The sequence below is a fragment of the Onychostruthus taczanowskii genome, unplaced genomic scaffold (genome assembly GCF_017590055.1).
Source record: "Onychostruthus taczanowskii isolate IOZ18803 unplaced genomic scaffold, ASM1759005v1 scaffold34, whole genome shotgun sequence".
Classification (NCBI taxonomy): domain Eukaryota; kingdom Metazoa; phylum Chordata; class Aves; order Passeriformes; family Passeridae; genus Onychostruthus; species Onychostruthus taczanowskii.
In genome coordinates this window covers 6,745,757-6,768,909 of record NW_024500794.1, presented here as the reverse complement: position 1 = coordinate 6,768,909, position 23,153 = coordinate 6,745,757, and the positions used below count along the sequence as shown (strand labels likewise).

Sequence of the window (23,153 nt, the reverse complement as noted above, 5' to 3'; positions counted from 1 at the left end):
AAAAATATCTTCTGTATTAATCTTGTCTTTGGGTGCACATCTCCTGGACTCAGAATATTCAAAGATATCTTAGGAGTGTGATTGGGATTAAATAGTAAAAATAGGACAGTGGGTGAGCCAGATGTTGGCTGATTTTTTTTTTTTTTTTCCAAAGTGTAGCCTTTCAATCTTCCAAGCAAGCTTTTTCTTTGTGTTCCTAACTTCACAACCTGTGGCATATCTCAGCACGATCAAACATGAGGAGATTGTTGTGCACACTGTGAGTGCCAAACACCCAAGCGCACTTTGTGTCTGCAGGTGCTGAACATGCCTGGTGGGGTTTTCCCTGTTCCTCCCACAGGCATACTTGACAATGTCATGAGGGATCTATTTCCAAACTCAGATGCACACATACTTTGCACACCTTGTCCTTCAGGCTCAGGCAGAATACCCATTCCAGTCACTGTGCAACTTATTCCTTCATATCCTTCTTGAGGCACATATTTTTGTACCTTGAGATACGAATTTCTTTACAGTATCTAAAACCTGATGTCCTTTGTGCCTGGCTCAGAAGTTTTGTTACCCAAACGAGTAGCAGTGGTTGTGAAGAGCTGAAGATTTAAGGTCTTGCCAGACAGTCCTCCTTTGACTTCCTTTTCCTTTTGATTTCCTCTCCCCTCTCAGTTTTTACCTAGATGTGGACAATTTTTCTCTGAGATTCAGTAGTGCTGAATGGAGCAGAAAAGATGTCTGAATGTAGGTGTTACCTCCTCCTGCCATGGCCAGATGTGGAATACATGCACCATTTCACATTGTGCTTAAACTAAATCAGGAATGGATATGGCTCCTAAAAGGAAGTTATAATGGATAGGAGCTGCAGACACACTCAAACTTTGTTGTCTTTTCCCCCTAAATCTAGAATGGTTAAGATCAAAGGGCTGACGTTTACCATTTTCTACTCACCAGCAGAAAAATCTGCAGATTTTGCTGTGCTCAGAGCAAAGCACATTCCAACATGACACATTTCCATGATAGCTAGAAAACAAAACCTTTTGACAAATGAGAGAGAGTCTAAAAAGTTAAATACAGTCTAAAAGACAGGAAGGCAGAAACGACTAAAAGGAAAGGTATTTGTTAATGCTTAGTTTATATAATATTTGCCCTCACCAACACATACATAGAAATACAGTGCTTGTAATGAGCTCTCTATAGGTGATCAGAGTACCTGAAAGAAAGGCAGACTCTCCTCATTCAAAAGCACAGGAAAACACTGCATCTTAAAATATGATTTTACCATTACCAGAAAAAAATATCTTTCATTTATCACAACACTGAAGGCGTCGTAACACAGCTGTGCATCGGCCAAGAGGCCCCACAGCACCTATATAAAGGACAGTTATGTGAGAATCTTTTTATTATTTTGCTTTTCTTCTTTGAAACACAAGAGGAGCATTAGACCTGTGTCTGTGCTGAGCGGATGGCTCACGCCACCTGCAGGGCAGCTTCAGCACCGAGACGTGTCTGCTCCCGAGGAGTGCCCGTGAAAACCCAGTGCCGTTTCCATCCTGATCAAAAATTGCTCCAACAGACATTTGAACTGGCTGTAGAACCTGTCAGTATTTAAATACATATAAGAAACATTTCTATAAGAAACATTTGATCTTCAGATGCTACACCGTTTGCTTGATTTTATAAATATACTTTATAAATATTTTAAATACCCCATTTTTTATCGTGGTTACAGATAAGTTTACAAAGACATCTAATTCTCCTTTGTTATTGCCACAGATCAGTTACAGTGACTGTATCTGGATTCAGAAAAATTATACAAGATGGGTTTTAAATGCCAAACCCATTCTGTCTGCTAAAGACTGCAGTAGAGAGTGTAATAAACCCCAAAGTTTACAAAGCTGCAATTGCTCATAAGAGTTGACCATCCCTGAACTGCCCTTTGCAGTGTTTGCATTAAGCCAGGATGAATCCCAGAGTGCAGCTTTGGTGCTGAAGAGGAAAATGCCTTGGATTGTAGCTGTAGAAATAGTACCCTTTCTTTAGGACAAGCACTTGTTTCCTTAGGACTAATACTATTGCCTTTAGGGAACTGGGCAAGTACCAGCCTTCCCATTGCTTTCAAAGGCTCATTTCTATCACCCATTTTGGCTCTCTTTTTGTTCATTAGCACTACCTAGTCCTTAAGTCATAACAGGTCACCTCCAAATGCAGGTCACAGCCTGGGATGCTGAGCTTGAAGGTGGGGCCACTGATGGTGGTAGGAGTCCTTCCCCCTAGAGCAAAGGGTTAATCCTCTGGGACAGCAGCCCCAGGCTGGCTTGCTTTGCCATCCTGGGAGAGAGTGGAGCTGGAGGAGCCAGAAACTGCATATGTGAAACCATAAGGACTGCAGCACCCCTTCCCCACCCAGCCAGAGCACTGGAAACAGCCTGTGGCAGGAGGCCAGTGCATTCCCAAGACATGGCTTCCCCATGCATTTTACCCAAATCATGCCCTGCTTTGTCTTGTCTTCCTTCAGCAAACCGGGCTTTTTACAGCATGACAAGGACTTACATGATTAAAACAAAAAGCTCCAGACAAAAAAATTCCAGAAAAAAAAGACAAAATTAAAAAAAAAAAACCCAAAAATTCCAAACCATATTACACTGTTTTCTCTTTTTTAATGTACTAATTTGCAGAAGGTCAGTGTGATTTTTGGTCAATGCTTCTTTACCCTCTTCACCTCCTATTCCCCAGGACTCGTGAAGTCCCAGTGTAAGCCATATTGGAAAGTTTGCAGTAAGGTGGGCTCCCTTCCTGTTTGTCAGGAGATAAATTAGCTACAAACATGAATCACTGGTTCTGTTCAGCCATGATATCCCAATTTTACACATGGACACTGCCATTGATGCAGTGGAGGATTCTTTTAAATAACACTACTCAGATATGAGCATCAGGGCCTAAACTTTACTCCTCTCTCACAAAGTGTAGAGTTGTAGTAAAGTTTCCTTCCAGTAAGGCCTGTTATCTTCTTGACAAATGTCTTTTCAGGAAACAAGTCTTTTGCATCTCACAGCCTTGAAGAGAACCTGAAGAAATGTGTCTGCTCATCAAGACTGACTTGTGGTCTCTGTGTGGCTTTATCTGAAGTCAGAGGTTCAGAGACACCTGTAAACAATCACCTGAAGGGACTGGAAACTGTGGGAAACAATGCAGTGCATAAAAGAGCTTACTGCCACACTTTGAGTAAATTCATTTGGGAAAAGTGTAAGCCAGTACTTCCTTAGTTTTCTTGGGGCAGCATGTTCTCCTAGGAGATGGGAACAGTATTTCACAATTATCATTTTCTAACCCACTCCCCTCCAGCACTGTAGGAAGAAAGAATATCTGATGAGAACAGTAAACATTCAGCATGTGCCTGTTTCACCATTCTGAATCAGAGCACCAGTCCCACATTCAGAGATAACAACTGTGGGAGGCTGTGTTTTATCTGCAGGAAAAACACTGGCTTTTCTGCACACTAACACTTCAACTCATTTACAATGTGCATCCTTTGGCAGCACACAGATGAACAAGGTCATAGAAGTGTATTGTAAAATGTGGTAATTCAAGTTGGATTTTTCTTGAGAAGCATCTATGTTAAAATGACAATTACACTGTTGCATTTCTTCACAAGACAATTCAATTTAGGATTATTACTTTCAGTCAGTGAGGCATCATTACCAAGAGAGAACAAGCCTGAACTATGAGAAAGTTTAAAGCATCTTAGTAATGAATTTAATATATTTGGAAGCCCTGGATCCTCCCATGCTTTTTTTGCACTAATTTTCTGTGCTTGGACAAAGATCAAACATAATTGTGTAGCCAGCACACAAATATGCATGATCACTTTGGTGAAATTATAAAAAAGGGTAACATCTAACTTGTCCATTTCATATTATTTGGCAAAATAATGATGTAATTAAATGGGTTTAAGTACCAAAAACATATGCATCCATTTACATTTAAACTTTTTTCCTCCCCAATTTACAAAATAACGCTTTTGTTAGAGAATAAAATTCAACGAGCTTCACATGTAACTGGTGGAATTCTGTAACTCAATTATGTCTTCATCACAATGGGATGAGAAGCTTCAGCACACAAATAATGTAGCAGATTTATAGACCTGATTGCAGCACTGACACTTAGCCTGCAGAACTCTCAAGCAGGCCAACGAGGAGTAGCCTTTTCCACAGGTATGAAATGGGTTTGCTGGTGGCATCAGCTAATCCATGGTGAAGGATGTGAGTAGAACATTTACAGCCCTACTTCCAGCTAAATCGAGAAATCTTTGAAGTATGATATGTTGATTTCATGAGAGTTTAAAGAAAGCTTCTGCAGGCAATGGGATCCACATGCATGTTTTCTTGGGAGTTCCTTGTAAAACAATAGTCAAGTCTGAACATAAGTATGTATTTTTAATGTGACAGGCTTACATTACAGGTTCTTTCATAATTCTCCTACTGCCTGTAGGTCTGTACACCAACAGAGACATCCAAAAGCTGCTTTCATTTAATCAAATGGGATCTTTGTTGCCAGTTGAAAAAAAAAAAAAAAAGTCAGATATATGAAATAATGTCTGTTCTCATTACATTTCTAGCCCAATTTCCACGAAGACTTTGGGATAGTTTTGAATAGATTAAAAGAATGATAAGAAAAACATTTCCTTAAAAGAAAATTATTAAAGGCAAGCAACACTCCCACTTATCTTCCAACTCTTCCATCTTTGGAAAATTTCCTTTTAGCTCAGAGGGGCTAGGCTAGTGAAGCTGTTCATCTGGGACATCCCATTAAATGTCTTAACTAGCAAGACAAGTTGCAGTAAAATGGACTCAGTAACAATCACTGTTGTCCACTTCAAATCAGATACATTAACCACTCTAATAATTTTTACAGCAGAATACCAATATCAATAAATTAGGCACATGCAAAAGTTGGGACTCAGTGATATTGGTTTTTCACCTTAAATGGGAGTTACCTCCACTGCAGTCAAAATGCTTCTATAACTGAGTACAGAATCTGGGCCAGTAGTGGATACCTGTTTACTTAGCTGCACAATAACTGGCCAGGGTTTGGGTATTTTTAAGTTAATACAAACCAGAGTGATTCTAATTTTACTGCCTGAAAATGGTAATTTCATAGATCTAAACTGACATTTTTTCACTGCCAAAATATTTTACACTGGCACTTACTGTTGGAAAGACTAATTTTTTTTCTACTGCCAAGAATTGAGTAAAAGTCAACCAAATTATTCAGTTCTTAATTGAACAAAATTCTCACTGTAATTTTGCTTGATTAGGAAAAACAGGCTACAGTCTACTGCATGGATAACTGTCTGGGTATGTACAAGTTGAGATTAACTTAAAAATATTTAACAACTAGCAAATTTTATACAGGTTACAGTTCTCATTGAAATTAATGGTGTTACCTAAAAATGCCAAACTGCTTGTCTGCACAAGTGACCAGTACTCCAACTCCTGAGTTTCACAAGCTTCTAATGTTCTAATGTTGCTAATTGTTACATGGAAGTAATTAATGTAATTACTTGAGAAAAATCTATTCCAGATCATGTAGTGACCCGAATTACTGAACTCTTGCTTTTTACTTTACAAAATAGATATTCACCAGTATAATCAATGCACAGGGACTGGTGGGACACAACTTTCTCAAAGTTACAGTCTCTATTGCATGTGGTTTTCCATCATGCTGTTCATATTTCTGCATTTTATCTGTGTCACAGATCCTCCCAAGGAGAGTTACTAGACCTTCATAGTCAGGAGGTTTCATAAAGTATTAAACTTCAGCAATCATTTTTTGCCTGAGGCAGACAAGGGAAAACTAGCCAGGAAATTCTTCAACAATATTGCGTTAATTTGCATTTACAAATGGAAAATAAGTAGGTTTTTCGTCTCTTCCATAACAGTTATCACTGGGCTATGAATGCCACAGCAGTGTTGTATGGTCACAAAACACTGATGACTGCAAGTGCAGGAAAACACAAATCTGTCCCCTTCCACTGGATAATTTGTCATGGCTTAGTCCTCTGAACACAAGTTCATTTCAGGTGTCACATTTAATCAAGATGAGGACTTCATTCCAAGCCAAAGACATAATACCGTGTAATCTTTGTTACAGTACCCAAAAAAAAGAAATAATTTTCAATAGTCCACTGTTAAGGGACTGATTTGGGGAATAAATATTAAGTACAAGAAAGGTTAAAACAAGCTAATATAGCTATTAGTGACAGAGAGAAGAGAGAGAAGTAAGAAGGAATTCAAGAAAACAAGAAGCAGGAGAAGAATTTAGCAGAAGTTCTCAAAGGTGATTTATGAGATTTGTACACATATTAGGAGATAATCCAGTCTAGAAGCTGAATAGGCAAAACCCCCAAAACTGGGAAAAAAATACCAAGTTGAGGGTTTTTTGCAATTTCTTAGTGATTTTGATAACTGGTACTGCCTTTTAGGTTGAAAAGGAGTGTGATAATTTATTTCTATAGATACTATTCTAAATAAATCCATTTAAAGGCAATGACATTGTCATGTGGCAGCAGTTTGTACATTCTGCTCTCTGTTTCTTAAGAGATTAAAACTCTTTGTAAGTTTGCCTTACTTCCCCTCTCTGCATGTTACTTTCAAAAACCTGTATTGAAAACAGTATCTAATGAAAGAGCAAACATGGATGCCATAAACTCCCAGAGATTGTAAAATCTTTTGGATTTTTGTCCAGTACAATCACTGCTGATTTATTATTAAAGCTTAAATCAGTGACAATGGAAGAAATTGGATTACCTCCCAGTTCCAAGCAGAGAGCTGTTAAATCTCTGGTATCTCAATTAATTCCTTCACACATTCCCCTCCATTCCAGAGAGAGCTCTCCTCCAGGTGTTTCTTCCTTTGCCTGCCATGAAGCTGCTGTGCTCAGTGTGAAACAGTTATGTCAGCACAAGCTACTCATATAGATGCAGAAATACCAGCAAAGCTGACTTGGAGTTTTGATTTCGTTAGCTGAATTCTCACTGATTGTTTCATTTGTGTGCACATGCTCAGGTGTGAGTACTTGGGCTGTCCCAGCACTCTCCCAGCACCTTGCTCAGCCTTGCTGTTTTGGCTGCTGTTCAGCTACGAGTAGCTTGTCATTTAGTGTTGTTTCAGCAGCAAAGTGCTCCTGCTTTAAACACAGCCCAAATTGCACCTCATATCCAGTGCTAGCACTTGTCCAAGTGTCTCACAAAGCTGCAAACACACCTTTGGAAACATTAGCCCTTGGGTGACTTTACTAACACAAACTGTGAGTACAGTCCTCTAAGGAGCTCATTCCTGCAGGATCAGATCAGCCTTACTATTTAATTTATTGAGAAATTTGTGACAATTTTCAAGCAATACTGTTCAAACCAAAGAAAAAAACCCTCTCACTCTAATCCTGTGGGCTATAATTATATACTCCAGAATACCTCTTTCATTAGCACAGTTACCACAAAGAAGATCAGGAGTTTTTCTGTTAAGAACACATGATTTCTGCTAACATTTGAAAATCTGAGTATGTTTCTTGACTAAACGCAAAATTAACTTGGAATTAATGTAGGTTCCCCATCTCAGAGTCAAACAAAATGCACAAATGAAAATAAATTTTAAGCACTGCTGGTAACCATCCTCCTTTATTAATCATAACGTCATTTTTCTTGCTAAAGAAATACCAGCCTAGTGGATTTATTTTTGAATTTGGTTGAGCCATAGCCTGTAAGTAGCCATAAACCTTTGGTTCTGATGTTCAGCAATGAGAATCTGGTGGACAAAGTTTAGAGGGAAGGATATGGAATATTTTAAGTGCATTGCTTTTTCTAATGCCAGATTTTGTGGAATTAGTCATTGTTGAGCTAACTGCATCATTCTGGGAATATCTAGCACATGCCTTAACTATGCCTTTGCACAGATACAAGAATAATTTTTACAAATGCTTAGCTGCTTTTAAAAAGTCTGTATTTTTAAACAAAAAAAAAAGGATGATTGGGCAGGTAATGAAGGCCTTAGCTGATTGACAGTGCAGGTCATAGAACCTTTCAGATCCTAATCCATGAGGGGATGTTTGCATCTGGCTCCGTAATGGAGTCCACATGCCTGCATTAGATGCTGGTACTCCATGCATGTGTGTAAGTAGAGTTAAGTGCCTTGGAGGGGTATTCACAAAAGCCACTGTTTGGGGAGTTGCCTAAGCCAGCCAAATAGGGAAGGCTGAAGATTGCAGTTCATCCTAAGTCCTAGCTCTGTCCTGGGTTTAAGTGCCTTCTGGTGAATGAAGTACACAGGCACAAGTCCCTCCACTCTCGGCTCATAGCTCACAATCCTCTTTTGAAAGCAGGTGCCAAATTTTTCTTTAAAACTCCAAGCAACCATCAGCAGCTCAAGCGAGTCTTACTTGGGCTGAGGAACATTGGTCTAATTCTTCCTTTAGCAAAAGGTGCTTCTGAGGTTTGCACTCCCTCCCTCCTGCGCATGCCTGAGCCAGGAGGCTACAGGTATCAGCTCCCAAGAGGTGGGTAAGAGCTGGCACATGTCACAGCAGACCCAAGAAACCATAGGGAGGAGGGAAACTAATGAGACTTTGTCTGAAAACCTGGGAAGTGTCCACAGGTAAAGGGAGCCTCAGGTCCACACCCAGCACCAAGAAAGTCTTGTTCACTGTGACCAAGATGCCTTTGAGGAGGATTTCAGTGGTCTAACAGCTCAGGCGTCAGCTTCTCAGGCCCTGATCAGGGGCTTGGATTTCAGTTGTGGATTGCAGTGGTTTGATTTCCCCCACCAATCCTACATTCTTCTGTGCTTCCAGCCCCAACTCTATCTTGTAGTGCTGCAGGAAGCTGCAGAGAGGCTGATGTTCACCCTCAACCCAGCTGAGCAGCTTGGTCGCTGCATGTTTGTCAGTCTATCCCTTCATCCTGGCTGCAGCATGGATTAAATGCAAATGCCAGCTCCCGGTGCAGATATTTTATAACTATGAGTCCCCAGAGCTGAGCACTGACCAGCTTTGCAGTCTGTGCATTTGCTAGTCTCAGTCATCATGGGTCCAAATGGCTGCACTGTACATTTCAGATTGTTTTCCTTGAGTAGAGTTGGGAGACTGAAGTGAGTGACTGATAGTATTTGCTCCTCAGGACTTGACTTGGCTTTCCTTTGGCCTCAGTCGGATTGTTCCAAGGTGACAGATGCGGTAATTTCAAGTCCTTTAAAGCACAGGACATTGGATTGCATATAGGAAATTAATTCCACCTCATGACATTTTTGGAGTTCAAATGACTGTATCTTTTCATGGATGCAGGATAAGTGTGTGCAAGTGGAATGGGGAGGGTCTTTCCTCTGTGTGCATGTGTGTGCTTCAGAGGTTTCTTTCCTTTGCTGTGCTTTTGAGAGGCATGGCGAACTCTTGCTGTAAGTATTTACTGAGTCAAACCTACAGGGAGTATTTCACAACTCAGGTTGAAAATTTTTTGGTTGTCTCCTGCTACCCTTATTTCTGCACTTGCAGAGTGGGAAGTGGGTGGTACCTGTAAATGTAACACTTGCTGATACTTGCTAACAAATAACAGTGACTTCAAGCTTTGTCTCTCTACCTCTCCACTGATGTGTGCTTTTGTGCTGAAGCAGACTTAAGTAAGATGCATTTCTTGCCTGCTACACAAGAGGAAAAGACAGAAGGTCTTTAGGAACAGATCTGTTCCTGCATGACACAGGGATGTGTGTGTGCAGTTCAGCCATGATGGTAGCATAGAAGAGTTTCTGGTTATTTTCAGCGGTGTTTTTTATGCAAATGTCAGATGGTGAAGGGACCTACATTGGTAGATCCACTGCCTACCATCTAGCAACTTCCACCTTCATGTCAGCCCACAGGTGTGACCCAGAGCACAGAGGGTCTCCCATGAAAATTACAAGCCCAGTTTTGAAACCATTTTAACCAAGTGAGTGTTTAGTTGTAGTTATTGTCATCTTAGTCTTTAGCAAGAAAAGTAGCATAAAAGTAAAATAATTTATCCATTTAGGAAATATGTTTGTGAGCTAAGACCTGCTTGAATATTGAGAATGGAGTGTCAAGTCATGATTAGCACATCCTAACAAATATGATGATACCTGCCATATTTGACAATAAAATAGGAAAATAATTACTGCTAAATAATTTTAAAGCATGCTCCTGAATTCTCTCTGGGTGGAGTAGTTAGTTTGTTTAATCTTCTAAGGCAAGACTATTTCTTCCACTATTTGAGCAAAGGTAGGAAAAGCATGCAAAGGGCAGGAATTTTTTTAATGGCAAATAACCTTCCAAGAAAAAATTGTCTGAGAGGAAGTTTTCTCAAGAAAAATATTTTACAGACATTTGTTACTGTTTTCATATCTCCCTTGGAATGGGACTTTGGGTTTCTGGGAAGTGGCAGAGTTAGAGCACAGCAAATAAAAATAAGGGAGAGAGGAGCTGCTCTTTTTCTCGACAGGCTCATCAAAGCATGGTGAACGGAAATATTGTAAAATGGTAACAATTTGTCTCCAAAATAAAGTCTCCAAAGCCTCTTGTTTTTATTTAAAAAAAAAGTCATGAAACAGCATGAGGGAAAGAGCCAAGAAAACACATTTTGTATGCCATCAATGTGAGAAAAGGAACATAAATGCTGTGCCAGTTTCAGACAGAGGCAATCAAGCAAATTTTTTGGCAAGAAGGCAATGCATAAGGCCACAGGATTGCAACACGAGTCATAGAGAACAATAAATTATTTCAAATTAGGATCAGACCAAGTACTTCAGGAGTCCCACACAGATTTCTTGCTTTGTAGAGCAAGAACTTGCTGGACTGTTAAAGTAACCACTGCTTGGATTGCAGAGAATGAAGTATGATCACTACAAAGGGGCACAGGAAATAAAATTTCTTTATAACCAAAAGACTGCAACCAAAAAATCTGCACAGCCAGAATTAGGCTCTCTTTCTTAATGAGATTTCGTGATCTTGATTCCTTGATAGGGGTTAAGGGCTCCCTGTAGTGGGTGACTGTAAAGCATTTAAATTTAATCAGTATGCATACAGTGCTAAAAAGAGCTAGAACACTCTACACCTTAGAGAGGGTCCTGCTTCATCCTGATAATAAACAGGCTAAAACTTACCCCTTTCCAAAGAGCCATCCCTCCTGCCTGCCCCAGGCTCCCTAGAGCTGCCAGGAGCCCTCACCTCCCAAACTGTCTCACAGCAGACCACTGACCAGACCAGGCGTTAGCGGAGACAGACACCTGCCTTTCCAAAGCTGTGGCTGTGTTCTGTCCACCCACGACAGAGCAGCCTTTGCATCCCCAAAATGAAGACATGGTGACAGTGCCCATGGCACGACAGGATGTCACACACACATGGTGTTGAGTGGCCCACAGGCCATGCAGGGCATGTCAGACCTCAAGTGGCACCAGCGACTGAAACAGTACTTGCTGCAGCCTCGGGATCAAGAGAAACCCAAGAGCAGCTTCTGGCCACTTTTCCCTTGTATCCTTAGGTTTGGCACCAAGTGTACCTCAGGCTGAGAAGTCCAGCCTACACAAATATTCCAACTGCAGACAGCTGTACTGCTTTACATATCACTTAAATAAAAAGACAGATTATCTTCCCCCAACACTTGCAACAATCAGTCCCTGTCGTTATCAAGAACACTTCTGTAATCAGGATTTTTCTTTTCACTGACATCTTTTGGGAAGTGTTTAAGAAAAAGACGTACTTCAGCACTTCTTTGTGTCTTTTAGGTGTCAATGAAGCGAATTTCTTCATGCACATCTTAAGTTTTCCTAAAGGCATTGGATCTACTAATTCACATCTTTTGGGAAGTGTTTAAGAAAAAGACGTACTTCAGCACTTCTTTGTGTCTTGCAGGTGTCAATTAAGCGAATTTCTGCATGCACATCTTAAGTTTCCCTAAAGGTGTTGAGATCTACTAATTCATAGAATGCTCCTTCTCCAATCAATCCTTCAGACACAAGACATAAAATCCTAAATCATGTCATATTAGAATAAAAATATATATAGACAGATTTAAGACTCAGTGCACCTTCACAAAAATATTATTTTACTTTTAGTACAGTAATGACAGATTTAAGACTCAGTGCACCTTCACAAAAATCTTCTTTTACTTTTAGCACAGTAATTCAATTAATTGAATGAGGAACTGAGAGTTCTCTAACTAGTAAAACTGGTAGATATCCTTCAGAATAGCATTCTGGGACTTATGCATATTTGGCCAAAGATTCAGGATATACCTGAGTTTGTTAATTGTTGCAGAAAGAGACAGTCTTCCCTCACTTCTGTCTACTCCCACATATCTGATGAGATGGAGCATTCCACTGACTAACAAGTTTAACAGTGGACTGTGTGGATTATTCACTTGTCATTTAGAGCCAGTTGCCAGCCTCTGTTCTCAAAGCTGTAGCTGGCTAACCCAAGAGGTAGTGAAATGGAAACTCTTTACGCTTCTACCAGTGAGCACTGCTAGAGGCACCACTTTGGATTAAAACAGTAAAATGCTGTGATGCACTTTGCAAACTATTATACCATAATAACACACAAACAATTGTATGAAAATTTGGGAGACTTCTTCTGCAGGGAGCCAGCACAACCTATCCCAGGACAGAGCAAGGCCAAGAATGATGAGTGACAGCTGAGAAGGGAGGGTTCCAAAGCAAGCCTGCAGTTCCCTATTCACACTGTGAGGGAACCAGCAATCACTATAGTTCATTATCAGCACCTCAAGGTTCAGCCTACTGATCACACACTTCAGTCTGAAGTGCGTCACCAGTTTTGTGTCTTTGCATTATTTTGGGGTCAGTGGACTGGCAGTAGCTGTTTAGTGTTCTCACCGAAACAAAACCCAAATCAACAACGCCCTTAGGAAACGGTTGGTTGACTATACAAGCACTTCCATGAAAACCAGCCTCCTTTCCACTGTGTTGTGCATGGCAAACCCGTTCCATCTGATAAGGAGAATTCCTTGGACGATGTTAGTGGCTGTGGCATGTGGGAAGCTCCTTCTATAGCACTCGGTAGCACCAGCCCTGCAGAGAAGGAGCCCTCAGCGCAGTTCCCACATTGAACAAACAGCTGTGCTCAGACACACCGGTGGCCAGGCCGAGGCTTTGTGCCAGCAGCGCAATTCCGAGCCGATAAACGGGGAGGCGCCTCTGCACTTTGATCACTTTGTGTGTTCCACGTCACTGGGTCAGGCTTTGTGTCGATCGCTGCTGATCGCTGAACGGGGATTGAGTGGCAGTCATTTAAGTGTCTCCATCAATCTGCCTGCCACCAAGACTGCAGGCAAATTGCCCAGAAGAGAGCATTAGGCAGAGGATTCGAGTGCATGCTGTATAGCAGAGAACAGGAAAATATATTCAAAGGCAGGTATTTGCTAAATCCTAGCTATAATTAATTCTAATCCCATAATTAAATTTGCATGCTTTTCTGCAAACATTCCCCCACGTTGGACCTTCCACCCCAGGCCGATTCATGCAAACGAGTATATGCCATGAGGAAAGAGAGCTGCGTCCCGGGGGACTGTGGTCACCCGGCCCGTGGTGCCCAACTTACTGATCCTTGTCACGGCTCCCTGCCATCTGACTTGAAGTAGCTTTCAGGCATTTTCCAGCAAACAGCATCTGGGCCAGACCCTCAAAAACACACAAGAGATGAACCTGCCTGGAAATCAATTACCAGCACCAAGAATCTTAATGTCATCATAAATTGTGAGCTTCTTGTTTGTGCTGAGCCAGCAGAGATCTGTGCATGGGAGTTGGGGTTGTGGTGATGTGAAACTTACCATGCCCAGGTTTGCAGAGATGAGGAGATGCCTGCTGAGCCCACATAGGTAGGCTCACAGCACACTGGGCATGAGGAGGAGACTAGAAGCAACATAATTATGTATGCGTGGGCTAAAAATCTTCTTCTCGCTGTAGCTGCTTCCACTGGCAAGGTGTGTTTTCACACATAGGCACACATAAATACCTGCACACAAGCAACAGATACAGGCCCACATGCAGATATACTCTGTTTGGAAGTAAGAAACTGAGGAAGCCCAAGGATGCCATTTTCATACAGAAGGCTGGGTGATCATCCAGAGTGAGCACACACATGAATGTGTTTGCAGACAAACTGGAGCAGAGGCATGTGCTTTGTTTTTGGAAATGCATTTATAAATGGATAAACAGAGACCTCCCCAGGCATTGCAAGAAAAGGTCATATAATTACCAGTGAAGCCAAAGAGAGCTTATGGGTGACCATTGGTTTTTAAGATGAAGCCATTTATTTAGATGTTATCATACTTCTCTAAGAAAGAAGCTCTAGGCACCATTTTGAATTTAAAAAAACCTAGAAACAAGCATCTGCCATGTGTTGAATATTCCCCATTAGCAGCAGGTTTATGCATGCATGCGTTTTAAAATGTTTATTATGACAATACTTGTTATGACTGCCTTAGATTTAGTAAATACCACATGATAATCAGACACAGTTGTTAGACCTTGAGCAAAATATGATTTAATTTCTTTTTAACATACTGAACAATAGCTATTTCTTGGTAATCTAAACTGAACACAGACACTTGAAACTACTTTGTTTCCTTGGAGGGGACAGTGAAAAGGAGCAAGGGAAAAAAAATAAACCTGATCTCTGTGGGAGTTTGTCAAGAAGCAAAAAGGCAGGATTGCATTTACCATAAATCCTACTTTCCTCCCTACTGAATGCACAAGCCCTTACAGACCTTATAGCAAGGTAAATTCTTCACCTACTGAAAAAACAGGTATTGCCTTCAGTGAAGTTTTAGGCACTGTTACAAGCAGTATGGTGCAGGACCCCAAACTGCTGAGGCATAGATCAACCATCTTATGCCAGTAGCATGGCTGGGTCCTTGCCCAGGGGCTGTGCTCCCCTTTACTGTCCTCCTGCTCTTCACTGATGAAAAAAATATTAAATCACTGCAGCTAGTGTTAATTTGGGTTACAAAACAGGTTAGCTTTCAGAGGAAATCCATCTCAAGGTATATTTGGTTTCCTTCACTCCCTGCTTTTATGTGGAATATGATTGAATTTGCAAAAAAAAAGAAACCCCCTACACTGGTATTTAATTAGTTTGCTGGCAAACTGGAAAACATCTGTCCAAATGAGATAAAGACTCATTTGACACAGAAAGACAGAAGTGTGGCAATGTGTGTGTTAAATGGCGCTTGAGCACGTACAAAATTATTTGGCATGCAGAAGGGTTTTTTTTCCCAGTACCTGAAAAGACAAGTTTCCACTAAAATTCAGTCTCTGTACAGTACAGGGTACTCTCATGTCTCTTCAGAAAGTACTCATCCACTGACAGGTTACTCCCCAAATGAGTTAATGATCCAGAGATGAATTTAAGCTGTGATGAAGTTTTGAAATAGTGTTTTTGAAAACTGTGGACAGCAATGTGCTGGGAAATTCACTGCTCAAGTTGGTTACACTTTACAGCACCAGTGCTGAGAACAACAATCAACATTTGTTTGATTCTCATATCTGAAAACACCCCACCCTTGAAGTCACAACAGCTGTTCACTGGATAGGAATAGCTTAGTTCGCTACAGGAACTAAAGCCGAGATAGCTGCTCTTCTAATTTTGCGCTGAGAATTCTTCCAAAAAAGGTAGGCTCACAGAATTAGTTTACGAACGCCAACACTCCCACCCCCAATTTGTAAGTCCAGTGCTTAATCCAATGCTTTTCATGTGGTGGAGACCTTAAGAAAGACATGTATGTGGGAGGGTGCACATGTTTGCAAGCACAAATCAATCAGTGGTTTAAGGAATCTGTATTGTATAAAGCAGGGACAGGAGAGGTACTTGTTCCCAAAGTAGCACTAAAAATGAAAACAGAAAAAAAAAGTGCTCACTTTGTGAGGACTTCAGTTTTCTCTCATAAGCCCTTCTGTGACATTTCTTGAGCTGCCGTGTACCTCTGTGTATGACCTGGGGCCAGCCAGTGGAAAGCCCCCAGAGAGCAGCTGTGCACCTCACCCACCAGCTCTCTGCAATGCAGTGGGGCTGCTCCTTATGCACCTCAACACTGTTTGCCATTTCCATTGCATTACACTGCTCTTGCATGTCTGTATTACATACACTTCAGTGAGGTGCATAGTGCTCCTGTGGGATTGGATACACCATTGTAGATACTTAGTAATAGGATCTGTTATCAAGGTCACCCTAAAAGTCACCCTAACTACTTCTGATCTCAAGACAAAAACACGCTGGAGAATTTAGCTTTTCGTCGTCGATTTTTTTTTAGTAGCACTCTTCTGTGAACAAAATATCCAGAGTTACTAGGATTTTTATTTTGCAGCACTCATTTTCCATGTTGAAACTAGAGCACTAGCAAGGCCATCCCCCCAGTGAGTGGGGAACTGGTCCCTGCAGCTTCAGGCAGCCCCTGTGGAAGGGACCACAGGGAAAAGACTTCAGGTCACTGAGATCTACTCATGCCTTATCCCTGTTTGGGAAATACAGCAAATCAAAAGCAAGGGCTGGTAAATTAAGCCCATGGGGGTAGTCCCTGGGGTAGTATCTTTTAAGTTCTCAGACAACCCAGCGTTGGTTGCAGAGTGATGACTTTCCTGTAAGAACCAATAAATCAAGGTCTAGTTTCCACTCTTTGCAAGACCACCTATGATTTCAAGTCCCAAGTGGATGGGCATCACTCTTTCCATACATTCTTTTCATAATTAGGCTTAAACAGCCAAACTACTTCACACCAATTTAAGAATTATGACTGCTGGTACATTTTGTTTTGTCTCCTGTTTCTGCTGACAAACTCAAATAGCCAGAGGAAGGTCCTTTATAATTTTCTCAGGAGAATAGCTCTACCAAAGAGATTATTGAGAAATGTTCTCACTGAAGCTTTGCCTGTAAAAATGTATTTTTTTCAGGGATTCTCTCTCATCCATAGAGCCAACCAGATGCCTTCACACACAAGCAACTGAACACTGTGGTTTAGGATAATGTTCCTTCACACTCAAGTTCTTGTCCCACCCTAGGTAAAGCAAAATGTTTGTTGTGGCCTAATCTGAATGACTGGTGCAAAATGACATGTCACATTGTGGGAAGGTTCAGTGGCTCCTCTCCTCCATCTTCCTTCCAACATCCAAAGTTACAGTAAAACTTTGCATTCTCCAAACCCTTGGCTTCTCTAAAGGTGCTCTCATGCACTAATTAACCTGCTACAAACACAGAGACACATTCCCATTGCTTTCTGACAAAAACCCTGGAAAATCCCAATCCAAAGCCAAATTATTGCTCCACCAACAGTCACCTTGGAAAGCATGTCAGATCACATTACATGAATGGGTTTGGAGGGTGATGCCTAAATTGCTGGGCTTTGGGTGAAGGGGGTGAGAAGTCTTACACTTAAAAACAGGTTTTTCTCCTCCTCATTCTCCTTCAGAGAGAGGAGGAGAAAACTCTGTCACCGCTGGGAAAACATCTTTTGCTGTCCAGAAGCTCTGGAGGACCTTTCCAACATTTACGATCTATAGGCTTCTTTTGAAAACCAAGAGCAAGATTTTCAGTAGCTTTTAGGTTTAAAGATGCCCATAGTGAATGGGTTTCACTGGGAAATCCATTTAAATGGTTTCCTAGTGAGGTCTTCAAACTAGAGCTGTGCACCCAGGCATTCAGAAACAAACTGCAAGGCAGAAAAAACACACTTTCAACTTCTCTCAGTGCGTAAATAACTTTTTAGAGAAGCTGAGTAGGATGAAAGGCAATGAGCAGAAGCTGAAGGACTATCCCCAGCATCTCTCATGCTTCTGAGCAGGCTTTCCTGTAGTGATGGTATCTGACAGCAATAATCCAGCAGCAGCACATATGACTACCACATCTCTCATCAAGACTAATTTTGTCTGATCCCTCCTTCCTTTGGGAGCAGGGGGAGACAAGCTGGACAGAGAGTACCAAACACAGGCTGTGTCTCCAGTACCTGTGGCAGACCCCAAGCCCCAGACAGCTCACGAGGCCACGGGGGAGGTTCTGACCTCCTCCCACAAATATGTCAGCCAAGTCCCATCTAGCCCAAGGTTGTTCAGTAAATAAACTCTCACCTTCCACCTCAGCTAGTCACAGGCACCAGCCCCAGCCAAAATCAATAGATGAGAAGCAATCTGTCATTTCCAGGCCACACTGGCTGGGTTATGGATGAGTCAAAAAACACTACAGGAAACACAGAGGTGGTGAGATCACCTCCTTCTCTGAAGCCTTCCTATTTCTACAAGTCTTGCCTGATCTCCCTCAAAATTTCCATGTGCATACACAAAACCATCTCGTGTACCTTGTGGTTGTGCCTGTTCCAGTGCAGGTGCATTGCGTGATGCTTGGCAGCCTGGCACGAGCAGCAGGAGGCTGAGTTCACCCTGAGCTGCAGGCAGGCTGGTGTCTCCCCGTAGGAAAGCTTTTTCAATTATTTCAAATGCCTCCCACTCGCACACAAAGCCCATGTTTTGTAATAAAAACAAGGAGAAAATCTCATCCAAAGGAATTTTACCTATTTCCCCCTGTACTTATTCCACTGAAGATATCTTTTTTAAAGAAACAACCCCCCCAAAACTGACCACCAGAACAACAAAGTAGCCAAGATGCTAAATTAATAACCTCATTCGTCAAAATCCACCTTGCCCTTCATACTAACAGCTTTCAAAACCAGTCCTATATCATCCAGTATCTTATATTTTTGTTAAAGGATTCACTGAATTTCTCCCTTCATACAGATAATCTTTTTCCTTTGAGAGAGAGGCAGAGAATAGTGCAAATTTTCCAGTCACTGGGATTTTCCCTACAAACTAGGACAGGCATTACCCTAGTCAGCTGCAGAGAGGCAAAGGTGTTGCGAGTTACTCCTTCTGTACAGAAAGGAGCAGGAAGGCCAAGAAAGACAAGGGGGACATATTCCTGCCTCCCCCATTCCCCCCCCCCCCCCTCTCATAGGAAAAAAACAAAAAAAAAAAAAAAGATACCCCCCCCCCCCCCCCCCCCCCCCCCCAAAAAAAAAAACCCCAAAAGGTTGCTTAGGGTCCATGTGCCCAGATGAAGCTGCAGTGGGTTAGTTCAGTCACCCCACCCCAGCCAAGCCACAATAACTGATCATGCACAGGCTGTCCTCCCACTCCAAAGCTCACCATTTCTGCTTTAACCAGAAATACCACATTCCAAGGCTCTAATCCTTTAGCTCACAGCAGCACAGGCAGCTGTGGGCTAAAAGCCACATTAAACTCACTGGAGGAGAAGCATTTGCTGAAATGCTTTGCTGAACAAGGATGAGCAACTGTGCTTGGGCTTTAGCTACACTTAAAACTCCTGTACATCTTGGCTCTGGTTTTCTTTGCCACATGGCAGCTGGTTACGTCCAAGAATTCCTGGGAGGGAAAGTGACTGTAGAAACTCAGCTGTGCAACATATGCTCCATCTAGTGTTTATTCGTAGTATTTAATTTTCTTAAAAGGTTTGGTTTGCTGTCAACACATATTTCCATCTTTTCTATAGTTCATATGTCTATATATGATCATTGTTGAAAATAACCTTCTGCTTTTTCAGGTACACCATTTTGATCTAGCCTCCACTTACACCTTCAGTGATGATTATATACCTATTTCCATTTAGAGATTAAATAGAGCAAAATGAAGGAAAAATGTTTTAAAAGAGCAGCAAGGGTTTCCCCAGGTGCGCTGTTCACACCAAGTGAATGGCAAACGTCAAGCAGGAGTAAAACATAAAACCTGAAGGACACACAGGGGAACATTTCTCCCCATAAACGATACTTCCCAGACATGAGGGTACTGTGCTGAGCCCCTTTGCCATAGACTGAAGTACTTTTTTGTCCTCTATGTCGAGCCAGGCTGCTGGGGAAGGGAAGGAAAATAAGCAGGTGACTGCCTCTTCACACCAGAGCACAGCAGCTGCTGGGAGCAAGTCCTGACAAGCAGTTTGGCAAAGCTCTGGAGCAAAAATGACCTGGAAATGCATCCAGGTTGACTGCAAGGCATCTTTGCATGATAGAAAAAAGGGACAGTGGCAACAGCCATCAGGCTTGGCAACTGCCATGTGTATTTGGAAAGGGCAGGACTTGCATGCCAAATTTGCTTGTGGGGCAAAATACTCCAACACACAGAGTCTCTTTTTACCACATGCTGTTCCCTTATTTGCATTACTTGAGGGAGTTCCTGGTTCCTAATTTGCTGTTCAGCTGATGGTAATGCCCTTAACTGCAAAAAGAAAAGCCAACAGCAGGCGGGACAAGAAGTCCCAAGCTCACATTTTGATAAAGAAGTAAAAGAAAAAAAGCCCAAACCCATTCTGTTGTGTTAGCAGGACTGGTGAGGTGTTGGGATGGGCTGCCTTGCAATGGGCCAGGATCTGCAATGGCACAGACCTTCAGAAAAAAGTTGAACATTCCCATAGGAAGGCTTGGGCTGGCTGATCCTACCTGGAGTGGTGGCAGCCTAAGCAGGCACACTTTTTTTGGGAGGAGGCCAAGAGGATCTCAGCCCAGCTAAAAGGAGAGCTAGCAAGGAGCTATGATAGAAACAGACAGCCCTTGGACACTGCAACCACAGGGTACAATCCCAGGCACAGATTTAAGCTCAGAAACAGAGCTTTCATTGCTGTGGAAAGCAGAAGGGGAACTGACAATACGGCTTCCTTTGGCAGAATGCCTTTAGGAGATCCCCACATCCCCTGCCTGCTCTTCCCATGTGCCAGAGCTTGCAGCAGAGCTCCCCAAAGCTGTGCTGTGGCACTGGCACAGGTGAGAACGCAGCAAACTGGGAGCAGGCCCCTGTGTGGAGCAACCACACAGGCTCCTCTGGGGTGGCATAAAACTAAATACATAGAAGGGGATTTGCTGTAATAGCACTGCTTGAGTAGACCCTCCAATAAATCACCTGCTGCAGGATATCTTCTAGGGCAGCACACAAACCAGGGCCACTTTGCAGAGATTTAGGTCCAGTTTGCTGCAGAAAATGAGAACAGCTTGCCCTAATGAGGAATGCACAACATGAAAAAAACATCTTCCAACTGTGTGTTTTGTGGTGCTTTTCACAGGTGATGGTCATGCTGCTCTTCCCCATGCAGCTGCTGGCAGTGGCTGTCACTGTTTACCTAGAGCTGGTGAGGTCTGCTCAAGGTGGTGCCTACTATGGGCTCAAGCAGCTGCCACCTCAGGTGCCCCAGTACCAACCCCTCGGACAACAAGTACCTCACATGCCGCTGGGCAAAGAAGGCATCCCGATGCAGCACCTGGGCAAGGAGGTGCCCCGCATGCCCTACGGGAAGGAGTACCCCCATCTGCCCCAGTACAGGAAGGAGGTCCCGCAGATGCCCATGCTCGGCAAGGATATGGCTCCCAAGAAAGAAAAAGGTAGGTCAGCATGTCCCTCTCCACTCCTGCACGGTCCCATCCGGCTTGCCAGAGCACTGTTTGCCATCGGGAAATTGAACAGTGGAGCAGGCTGCTGCTGCTGCAGGCTGGGCACAGCTTGTGCCCAAAGGGCTGGCCAGGCTCATACTTGGCCACAGGTGGACAAAACAGGTTCATGGGAGCTGTGGGGTGGCTCAGGGTCACCAGCACAAGATCACAGTCATCCTCTGGGCTGCAGCACAGCCTCTGAGCAGCCCTACCTGCAATGAGCCTCCAGCACAAAGGTTTGCTTAGGTGCTGTTCAACTCTAGGAAAAACCTTGTCATCCCACCGGTTTGTAGGAGACCCTCTGATGGGGTTTCAAATGATGGCCCAGAGTCCTGTCTGGATCTGTTCCCACTCTCACTGTAACAAGCAAACATATGAACTAAGAGCCCCAAGGTTTGAATTTATGGGAACATCACCGTTCTGTCTGACTTGGTCCAGACCCTGTGATTTTGAGGTTTGTGGATAAAAATATACAATTGCTCTGCTGACTCTGGAGTCCTCCTTCTGTAGGTTATTTATGGGTGTAACAGAGGCATTGAAAGTACAGAGGATTAATGCACAAGTCTGCACGTACAAGCACTTTCCCTATTCAGTAAAGTAAGTTTGGACATTATTAAGGTATTTAAGAAAAAAAAAGGTCCAAAACACAAAGGGTGACCAGGAACACCCAGTGTCATAAAATCCTTGTGAGGACCACCAGCATCTGTGCAACTGCAGACAAACGGGTAACTTTGTCTTACTGAGGCCTCAGCTAACCACAGCCTCCACTGACTTCAGAGGGAAATGGAAGGTTTCAGGGCCTATTTTTGGAGTGTCTGAACAAGCACCATTGGCTGTAGTAAAGTCAACCTACCTCATGAGCAAAGATTTTTGATGTGCATAAAACACAACATATGCAGAGAGGGAAGGTTTCTGCCTCCCATAAAGCAGACGTCTGTCCTCAAACCTCATCTCCTGTCCTTCCCCAAATCTCTCACTTCTTTACACATTTTAGAGCTGGAAAGAGTTTCCATTAACTCAAAAAGCAGTAGCTTGAAAAGCAACCAACCCCAGCAGCAACTTCCCTACCCTGACCTGCAAAGATAAGTGGTCACATACACAAAAATGTGGGTTTCAACAATAAAAACCTTTTGTAAAGTGTTTAGAAGAGCCATAACTAGAAATGGCTATGCCAAAAGAGCAATACTGATTAAGGCTGCAGGTTTCCAGTAATACTCTAATGGGAACCAAAGCCTTGGGGAAAATACAGACATACCCTCTGTATAAACTTCTTACTAATACAATCTTTTTTAATTGATCTTGCTCATTTACACCCCTCCAGAAAAGGCACTTTTATGCCAGGATTCCTCCCACACCACAAGAGCACCGAGTTTCCTGCAAAAATTCTTAAAGGTAGATTGATCTATAGCAACGTGGGACAAAATGCAGATTTTGCTGTTTAAGATTGTATAGGTAGAAAACACCACCAAAGCACAAATCGCTTTTTACATATGATGCACAGTAATTGTGGAAACAGAAGCATGCATGGAAGTTTGGAGTATGAAAAACAGTACTAACATCCTCTTCATTCTCAACACCAACCTGTAACTTGCTAGCTGTCTCTTGTCTCCCACAGAACCACAAGGCATCATAAAAAGCATATTCAATTCAAAACTGCCTGTTTTTTGAAGGATGTGAC

At 42.4% G+C, this 23,153-nt stretch overlaps 1 protein-coding gene across 2 annotated transcripts in view; it reads left to right on the top strand.

Moving 5' to 3' along the window:
- Window positions 1–23,153, top strand: part of COL8A1 (collagen type VIII alpha 1 chain) — an 87,872-nt gene that overhangs the window by 60,226 nt on the left and 4,493 nt on the right. Inside the window, exon 4 of one of the 2 annotated variants that reach the window (XM_041410983.1) lies at window positions 21,112–21,427. In XM_041410983.1, coding sequence (XP_041266917.1) covers window positions 21,115–21,427 — 313 coding nt within the window. In that variant the 5' untranslated portion in view covers window positions 21,112–21,114. Of the gene's footprint in view, window positions 1–19,088; window positions 21,428–23,153 lie in introns of those variants that run through there. The other variant, XM_041410982.1, reaches the window with a different exon arrangement.